The sequence below is a fragment of the Gopherus evgoodei genome, unplaced genomic scaffold, assembly GCF_007399415.2.
Source record: "Gopherus evgoodei ecotype Sinaloan lineage unplaced genomic scaffold, rGopEvg1_v1.p scaffold_185_arrow_ctg1, whole genome shotgun sequence".
Taxonomy (NCBI): domain Eukaryota; kingdom Metazoa; phylum Chordata; order Testudines; family Testudinidae; genus Gopherus; species Gopherus evgoodei.
The window spans coordinates 14,642-23,657 of record NW_022059848.1 but is presented as its reverse complement, the minus strand read 5'-3'; the positions used below and the strand labels follow the sequence as shown (position 1 = coordinate 23,657).

At 74.0% G+C, this 9,016-nt stretch overlaps 1 protein-coding gene across 1 annotated transcript; it reads right to left on the bottom strand.

Moving 5' to 3' along the window:
• Positions 1 to 1,075: 1,075 nt before the first annotated feature.
• SMPD1 (sphingomyelin phosphodiesterase 1) lies at positions 1,076 to 8,721 on the bottom strand. Its single transcript, XM_030542923.1, has 6 exons — positions 8,521 to 8,721; positions 4,802 to 5,571; positions 4,298 to 4,469; positions 3,036 to 3,112; positions 1,717 to 1,862; positions 1,076 to 1,634 (listed from the first exon to the last, which is right to left on the bottom strand). The coding sequence occupies exons 1-6, from the start codon at positions 8,719 to 8,721 to the stop codon at positions 1,225 to 1,227; spliced, it is 1,776 nt and encodes a 591-aa protein (XP_030398783.1). The 3' UTR covers positions 1,076 to 1,224.
• Positions 8,722 to 9,016: the final 295 nt, after the last annotated feature.

Sequence of the window (9,016 nt, the reverse complement as noted above, 5' to 3'; positions counted from 1 at the left end):
AGAGTCCTGCCCTCAGAGCCTGCCCCTCATCACTGGCCTCTAACCCATGAGGTTGTGCCCCCCATCCCTGCCCCCCCATCCGATTGGATCCTGTCCCTAACCCATGGGGCTGCGTCCCCCAACTCGGGGGGCACTGTACCTGAGTCCTGCCCGCCCCCGGGACCTTGCACCCGGGGCCTGCCCCTCTCACCCAGGGACCACGGCCTGCAGGGGGCAAGCCCCCTCCCGCTGGGTGGTGGGGGGGGTGAGGTGTTTCTGCAAGGGGCTGTTCCCCACTCTCCCCAGCTGGTAACCCCGTTGCCCCCCAGCTGCGCTATCAGAAGTGCCTTGACGCCCGGCCCCAGGCCCCCAGCTCCTGCCTGCCGGCGCCGCCCGCGGACTCCATGGCCTGGCGTGTGGGCTCCACCGTCCGCAGGGGTGTCCGCAACCTGCTGGGCAGCCTGCAGCCCAAACGCCTCGGGGGGCAGACGCCGTGAGATCCCCCTGCACGCGGCCAAGGCTACGGCACAGCGCGGGAGGAGGCCCCGGCTGGCCCCACAGCACCTGGGCTGCCTGCTCTCTCCTCTCCTGCTCGGCTCTGGCTAGGCCTTGAGGGGGGTTCCTGGCTCAGCCCCTCCCTCCCTCCACCCCCCATGCTGGGGGGCCCGTGAGCGTGGCCCCGGCACCCGCTGTGGGCGTTGTACTAACTCGTTAATAAACCCGTCCTACCCGCCCGGCCCAGCTCGCTCTGTGCGCCGCGGGGGTGGGGGCAGCTCGCCAACACAGTTGGCTTTGGGGAGCAGGGAGGGGGGAATTCTTGGGCTGAATCTGGTGCCTGCGGCTCAGTGGGGTGGGCAGGCCTGGCCCTGCTGCCCACCCCACCCCCATCACTGGCCCAGCACGGGGAGGGGGCTCTGGGGGCCAGCGGACGATCCACCCTGGGGCCAGGCTGTGCCCAGCCAGCCGGCCCCCATGGCCAAGAATGCCAGAAAGTTTGGGAAGCAGGAGCCCCGGCTCAGTGCCCCCCCCTTTCAGCCCCCACGCCCCCCAGCACCAGCAACACGTGTTTTCCTCTCCTTTTATTGAGGGGCCAGAGCCCCCAGCCCCGCCTGGTCCAGGTGCCCAAGCCTCTGCAATGCCTGCCCCCCCGGCTCAGTCCCGCCAGCCCCCTCCCTTGGCCCGGCTCTGCCCCCGCCCAGCAGAGCCCCCCCCATCCAGCCAAGTCCTAGCCCAGCCCAGCCTGGCTCAGCACAGCCGCCGCTGGCGCCACAGGGCCTGGACGTGGGCGAAGGGCAGCCGGGGGCGCAGGGCGCGGCAGAGGCTGGGGTCGGCGGAGCGGCCGGAGCGCAGGGCGCAGAGCAGAGCTGCCTTGCAGGCCTCGCGGCAGGGCTCCCGGGGCGGGTGGCCCTTGTGGAAGAGGAACCAGAAGTGCTGGAAGAGCCGCTCGTCGGCCTGGAAGCGCCGCAGGAGCTCGTCCCAGTCGGCCGGGAAGACGCTGGGCAGCCCGTAGGCCTGGCGGGCCCGGTAGAGGCGCTGCCATCGCGGCTCGGCCCCCGGCGCGTTGGCCTCCGTCAGGTTCAGGATGAAAGTCTCGTGATCCAGGACCATGTGGGAGCTGCCAGGGTAGTTGCCGTCCAGCTGGTAGACGCGGTAGCCTGGGGGGGAGCAGAGTGTCACCCCCTGCGGCACAGCGGGGCCCTGGCCAGGGCCGGCCGCAGCGCCAGGGGCTGAACTCACCGGGGTTCAGGTTGATGTAGGTGGTGACACTGGGGGCCACGAAGGCCACGGAGACGGGGCGTGAGAGCGTCTCCTCGTCATAGAACATCTCAAACTCGTCCACGTGCGTGTGCCCAAAGAACTGCGCGGCGATGGTGCCCTCGAACCTGCCGTGGGTGGAGACGGGCGTCAGGGGGCCGGGCGCCTCACTGCAGGGCTCCGCAGCTGGCCCCGACAGGAACCGGCACCCCCATGCCCGTGGGGGGGCTGGGCACCGACAGGAACCGGCACCCCCATGCCCGTGGGGGGGCTGGGCACCGACAGGAACCGGCACCCCCATGCCTGTGGGGGGGGGGGGGGGCTGGGCACCGACAGGAACAGGCGCCACCATGCCTGTGGGGGGGGGGGCTGGGCACCGACAGGAACCGGCACCCCCATGCCTGTGGGGGGGGGGCTGGGCACCAACAGGAACCGGCGCTGCCGCGCCCGTGGAGGGGCTGGGCACCGACAGGAACCGGCACCCCCGCGCCCGTGGAGGGGCTGGGCACCGACAGGAACCGGCGCCCCCGCGCCCGTGGGGGGGCTGGGCACCGACAGGAACTGGCGCCACCATGCCTGGGGGGGGGGGGGCTGGGCACCGACAGGAACTGGCGCCACCATGCCTGGGGGGGGGGGCTGGGCACCGACAGGAACCGGCGCCGCCGCGCCCGTGGGGGGGCTGGGATGGGCCCGGCCCTGCTGTGCTCCGGCTGGGGGGCGAGCGGCTCCAGGAGCTCTGTGCACCCCGACCCTGTGCCGCTGCCCTCCCAGTGCCTCGGCCCGAGCCCAGCGCCCGCTTCGGAGGCCTTGGCTGGCACCAGAGCTGCAGGTGCCGGGACGCTGAGAGGCGCCTTGGGGGCGGCCAGGCCCCCGGGCGGGGGAAGGGGCTGCAGACGCCCCCAGGGAGCAGAGCGAAGGCCCCGGCAGGGAAGGGGTCGGTTTGGGAGGGTTACAAGCGACGTCGCCCATGGGCTCGTGGGCAGAGACGGAGCCAAGGCAGCGCGGCTGGGGAGCCGGCTCCGGCCTGTCTGGACTCTGCCGGTCCAGACGCTGGTAAACCCGGCTGCGGGGGGGACACGGCACCCGGGGGCCTCTCGGCTGGGCACAGCTCGGGGGGAGATGGGGGGCTCATGCAGGCAGCTGGGGCCAGAGGCTCAGTCCTGGGGGTGCAGAGGCTGTGCGGCTGGTCCAGGAGGAGACGGGACCCCAGGTCTGGCCCATTCCGGGTGCAGGGCTGGTCGGGTGGTTGGTTCCGAGCCCTGGAGGCAGGGTGGGAACCCAGGCGTCCGGGCGGGGCTCACCTGTTAACGATGCGGTAATAGTTCCAGCTCCAGCTCCTCAGACAGTGGGCGGGGGGGATGTGCCCGATGATGTGCACCTGGGGCGGCAGTGAGCATGAGCAGGAACAGCACAGACAGGGCCCCCCCCTTCAGAACAAGGACCCCCACGCAACCCCCAGGAGCACAGACAGGGACCCCCCAGAACAGGGACCCCCCCTCCACACCTGGGAGCACAGACAGGGACCCCCCGGAACAGGGACCCCCCCTCCACGCCCGGGAGCACAGACAGAGAACCCCCATAGCACCCCTCCTCGGAACAAGGACTCCCCCCACAACCCCCAGGAGCACAGACAGGGACCCCCCAACAGTGCCCCCTTAGAAGAGGGACCCCCCCTCCACGCCCAGGAACAGAGACAGGGACCCCCATAGCACCCCCCCTCGGAACAAGGACCCCCCACGCAACCCCCAGGAGCACAGACAGGGACCCCCCGGAACAGGGACCCCCCCTCCACACCTGGGAGCACAGACAGGGACCCCCCGGAACAGGGACCCCCCCTCCACGCCCGGGAGCACAGACAGAGACCCCCCATAGCACCCCTCCTCGGAACAAGGACCCCCCACCCAACGCCCAGGAGCACAGACAGGGACCCCCCGGAACAGGGACTCCCCCTCCATGCCTGGGAACACAGACAGGGACTCTCCCACAGCGCCCCCCCCTCAGAACAAGGACCCCCCCACAACCCCCAGGAGCACAGACAGGGACCCCCCAACAGTGCCCCCTTAGAAGAGGGACCCCCCCTCCACGCCCAGGAACAGAGACAGGGACCCCCCATAGCACCCCCCCTCGGAACAAGGACCCCTCCACAACCCCCAGGAGCACAGACAGGGACCCCCCAACAGTGCCCCCTTAGAAGAGGGACCCCCCCTCCACGCCCAGGAACAGACACAGGCACCCCCCATAGCACCCCCCCTCGGAACAAGGACTCCCCCCACAACCCCCAGGAGCACAGACAGGGACCCCCCAACAGTGCCCCCTTGGAAGAGGGACCCCCCCTCCACGCCCGGGAGCACAGACAAGGACTATCCCACACCGCCCCCCAACCCTGGGGAACAGGCACCTCCCCTTGATGGGGGGGAAGCTGGTGCCAAACAGCAAAGGGCCCTGCCTGGCCCCTCTGGGAGGGGAACCCGGCAGTGACTCTGGTGTGGAGGGGGAGTGGCCCCGCCGGCCGCGGGGCAGAAAGGGGGCAGCCCTGGGGGCAGCCCTGGGCCCAGCCCCTCACCTTCTCCTGCTGCCCCTCGGCGGCCTGCAGGACGCCCACCAGCCACTGCAGTTGCCCGGCCGGGTCGGTGGCGTTGATCAGGAGCCAGAAATTGGCCTCGGAGCAGAAGTTCATGTTGAGGGAGACGAGCCGCAGGCCGGGCTGGAGCCGCAGGGTGTAGAACCCGCCGACCCTGCGGGGGGGAGGAGCCGTGAGACCCCGGGCCAGTGGGGCTGCCCCCCAACTCCTGCCCCCTGGCCCCTTCCCTCCAGCCCCCCAACTCTTGCCCCGGGCCCCTTCCCTCCAGCCCCCGGGGCCCTGCCCGCCCGAGTGCCAGCCCCCCAACTCCTCCTGCCCCCTGGGCCCCTTCCCTTGCCAGCCCCCCCACTCCCCCTGCCCCCCTTCCCTCACCAGCCAGCCCCCCAGACCAGTGCAACCAGCCACCCCACCTGCGCTCCCCTAGCCAGCTCCCTGCTTATCCATCGCCCTGCCCCCTGGCTCACCCAGCCCGTGCCCCCGTCCCACCTGAGGGTCTCCAGCGCCTCGGGGGGCAGCCAGCCCTCCCAGGCCTCAGCCATGGCCCCGTAGAGCCAGGCGGAGGACTGGTTGCCGTGGACGTAGGGCGGGGGGAAGCCGTTGACCGGCGCGGCCTCGTGGTTGCCCACGGCCGGGTAGACGGGCAGGGGCGCCAGGTGCTTGTGCAGCAGGGCGCTGAGGGTGCGCAGGGCGCGGAGCTGGTCGGCGCGGCTCTGCTGCCACACGTCGTGGGCGGGCAGGTCGCCCGTCCAGTAGGCCCGCTGGAAGGGGGGGCCGCGCCCCAGGTGCTGCAGCAGGTTCTCGATGGTGTGCAGCGGCAGGTCGCACTTGCTGTACTCGCCCCAGTAGCCGGCGCCGGCGTGGGGGGGGCCCTGCGCCCGCCCCCCCCGGCAGCACAGCGGGTCCTTGCAGGCCGGGTCGCTGCCCGGCGCGTAGGCCTGGTCCCAGTGCAGGTCGGTGAGGAAGAGCAGCCGGGAGGTGGGGGCACCGGGCGGGGGGGGCGCGGGGGGCACAACCGGGGGCTTGGGCGTGCTGGGCAGCGTCACGTTCCAGTCGGAGAGGATGTCCCAGTGCCCACAGCGGGCGCCCACCAGCAGCCCGCAGATCTCGGCTGGGCGCAGCACCGATCGCACCCAGGCCGACACCACGTCCTTCTCAAAGAGCCGGACGGCGTCCTGGCAGATCTCCCGCCGCGCCAGCCGCAGCTCCGTGCACACGCTCACCGCCAGGCGCTGGATGCGGGCCTCGTTCGTCTGCATCTGCAACACGCCAGGGCGTCAGGGGCAGCGCCAGGCCGGGGGGGGTGTCCTGCCAGGCCGGGGGGGGAGTCACGCCAGGGCGTCAGGGGCAGCGCCAGGCCGGGGGGGGGTGATGTCACGCCAGGGCATCAGGGGCAGCGCCAGGCCGGGGGGGGGTGTCACGCCAGGCGGGGGGGGATGTCACGCCAGGGCATCAGGGGCAGCGCCAGGTCGGGGGGGATGTCACGCCAGGCCGGGGGGGGTGTCACGCCAGGCCGTCAGGGGCAGGGCAGGCCGGGGAGGGGGGGGTGTCCCGCCAGGGCGTCAGGGGCAGCGCCAGGCCGGGGAGGGGGGGTGTCCCGCCAGGCCGGGGAGGGGGGGTGTCCCGCCAGGGCGTCAGGGGCAGCGCCAGGCCGGGGGAGGTGTCCCGCCAGGGCGTCAGGGGCAGCGCCAGGCCGGGGGAGATGTCCCGCCAGGGCGTCAGGGGCAGCGCCAGGCCGGGGGGGGGCGTCCCGCCAGGGCGTCAGGGAAAGCGCCAGGCCGGGGGGGGGGCGTCCCGCCAGGGCGTCAGGGGCAGCGCCAGGCCGGGGGAGGCGTCCCGCCAGGGCGTCAGGGGCAGCGCCAGGCCGGGGGGGGGGCGTCCCGCCAGGGCGTCAGGGGCAGCGCCAGGCCGGGGGGGGGGCGTCCCGCCAGGGCGTCAGGGGCAGCGCCAGGCCGGGGGGGGTGTCCCGCCAGGGCGTCAGGGGCAGCGCCAGGTCGGGGGGGGTGTCACGCCAGGGCGTCAGGGGCAGCGCCAGGCCGGGGGGGGGTGTCCCGCCAGGGCGTCAGGGGCAGCGCCAGGCCGGGGGGGGGGTGTCCCGCCAGGGCGTCAGGGGCAGCGCCAGGCGGGGGGGGGTGTCCCGCCAGGCCGGGGGGGGGGGTGTCCCGCCAGGCCTGGGAGGGGGGGTGTCACGCCAGAGCGTCAGGGGCAGCGCCAGGCTGGGGGGGGTCACGCCAGGCTGGGGGGGGTCACGCCAGGCTGGGGGGGTGGTCACGCCAGGGCATCGGGCAGCGCCAGGCCAGGGGGGTGTCACGCGCCAGGCCTCTTTTATCCCCCACTAGACTCCTTCTGCACTTGTACTCTTCCCCACTGCCCGGGTCAGGGCCCAGGCACTGTCATCCAGCCCCCCACCCATGGGACACCCTGCTACACCCCATCCCCGCCCCCACACACTGCCCCGGGGGCAGGGTGCAGACTCTGTTTTCTTGAGCCCTCTCAGCCCAGTACAGGGGCTGGTTCCTCACGGGGGTCGCGGGCTCCTCGCCAGACTCGCCCGCAGCCAACGCACCCACAGCCCTGGCATCTCTGCTCAAGGTGTCCTAGACATCAGCCGTGGGGCCGTGGTGAGGGGGGGGCAGGGGTGGGTCAGCGCCCCGGGTGGGGTGGGGGGAGCTGGGGGCAGGGCCGGGTCAGCGCCCCGGGTGGGGTGGGGGGAGCTGGGGGCAGGGGGCAGGGCCGGGTCAGCGCCCCGGGTGGGGTGGGGGGAGCTGGGGGCAGGGGGCAGGGGTGGGTCAGCGCCCCGGGTGGGGTGGGGGGAGCTGGGGGCAGGGGCGGGTCAGCGCCCCGGGTGGGGTGGGGTGGGGGGAGCTGGGGACAGGGGCGGGTCAGCGCCCCGGGTGGGGTGGGGAGAGAAGGGGGCAGGGGTGGGTCAGCCCCCCGGGTGGGGCGAGGGGAGCGGGGGGGCAGGGGCGGGTCAGCGCCCCGGGTGTGGGGGGGGCAGGTCAGGCTCTGCCCTTGACCAGGATCACAGAGGTCAGCACGGACCCCCTGAGCCAGCCCCCAGCAGACACAGGCCGGGGGGGGCTGTGAGGCCGAGCGGGGAGCGCCAGCCAAGGGTCCTGCCCCACACCGCAGACACCCCACTGGGGCTGGACCCGCCGAGGGGCTGGGGGGGCCGGGCGCTGCAGGGTGCAGGACGGTGGGCACTGCGGCACTGCTGGGGGTCAGTCTGCCCAGAGCCCCTCCAGCCCGGAGCCAGAACCTCTCTGCTGCTGGGGCAGGAGCCAGGACCCCCGGCCCGAGCCGCCCCCCCGCGCCACGCCCAGAGGTCCTGATCCCGGGCCCACAGGGCGCAGGCTGCCACACCTGGCGGGGGATTGGGAGTATCTTGTGCCACAGCTGGGACGGGCACCGCACACTGCACAGATGCTAGTGCCAGAGCCAAGGAGAGAACCCAGGAGTCCGGGCTCCCAGCCCCCACTCCGCTCCCAGAGCCGGGGAGAGAACCCAGGAGTCCGGGCTCCCAGCCCCCACTCCCCTCCCAGAGCCGGGGAGAGAACCCAGGAGTCCGGGCTCCCAGCCCCCACTCCCCTCCCAGAGCGAAGGAGAGAACCCAGGAATCCGGGCTCCCAGCCCCCCACTCCCCTCCCAGAGCCGCGGAGAGAACCCAGGAGTCCGGGCCCCAGCCCCTCACTCCCCTCCCAGAGCCGGGGAGAGAACCCAGGAGTCCGGGCTCCCAGCCCCCACTCCCCTCCCAGAGCCGCGGAGAGAACCCAGGAGTCCGGGCTCCCAGCCCCCACTCCCCTCCCAGAGCCGCGGAGAGAACCCAGGAGTCCGGGCTCCCAGCCCCCACTCCCCTCCCAGAGCCGCGGAGAGAACCCAGGAGTCCGGGCTCCCAGCCCCCACTCCCCTCCCAGAGCCGGGGAGAGAACCCAGGCATCCGGGCTCCCAGCCCCCACTCCCCTCCCAGAGCCGGGGAGAGAACCCAGGAGTCCGGGCTCCCAGCCCCCACTCCCCTCCCAGAGCCGCGGAGAGAACCCAGGAGTCCGGGCTCCCAGCCCCCACTCCCCTCCCAGAGCCGCGGAGAGAACCCAGGAGTCCGGGCTCCCAGCCCCCCACTCCCCTCCCAGAGCCAGGACCCGGCGGTTCCCCGCGGAGCGGTGCAGCGGTGGGGAGGGGCCCGAGGCGGCGGTGAGGGGCGGCGGCGCTACCTGCACGCCCAGGTCGATGGCGGAGAAGAGGACGCGGCAGGCCGAGCAGCTCAGGTTCCTCCAGCCCAGCTGCGCCCCCGCGGCCGCCAGCTGCTCCCCCAGCGGGGCCGGGCCCCACGCGCCGGGCCGAGCCGAGCCGGGCCGGGCCAGCGGCACCAGCCAGGCCAGCGCCAGCAGCAGCAGCCGGGCGGCCCCGGCCATGGCGAGTCCGACAGGAGCCCGCAGCGCCCGCCCAGGAAGCGCCCGGCCCGGCCCGGCCCGGCCCCCAGCAGCGCCTGCGCCCCGGCACCTCCCACCCCGAGCAGCGCCCGCCCCCGGGAACGGCCCCCCCAATTCCTGACCTGGCCCCCCGGCACCTCCCACCCCGAGCAGCGCCCGCCCCCCGGCACCGCCCCCCCCAATTCCTGACCTGCCCCCCCGGCACCTCCCACCCCGAGCAGCGCCCGCCCCCCCCAACTCCCGGCCCCGCCCCCAGCAGAGCCTGCCCCCCGGCACC

Bases quoted from the DNA above. Each gene is read 5' to 3' on its own strand.
- SMPD1 (XM_030542923.1), bottom strand. From the start codon at position 8,721: ATGGCCGGGGCCGCCCGGCTGCTGCTGCTGGCGCTGGCCTGGCTGGTG. The intron at 4,470-4,801 runs GTGGGACGGGGG...TCCCCCCCGCAG, and splicing joins GAGGCGCTGGAGACCCTCAG to GGTCGGCGGGTTCTACACCC. The intron at 3,113-4,297 runs GTGAGGGGCTGG...CTGCCGCCCCAG, and splicing joins CCGAGGGGCAGCAGGAGAAG to GTGCACATCATCGGGCACAT.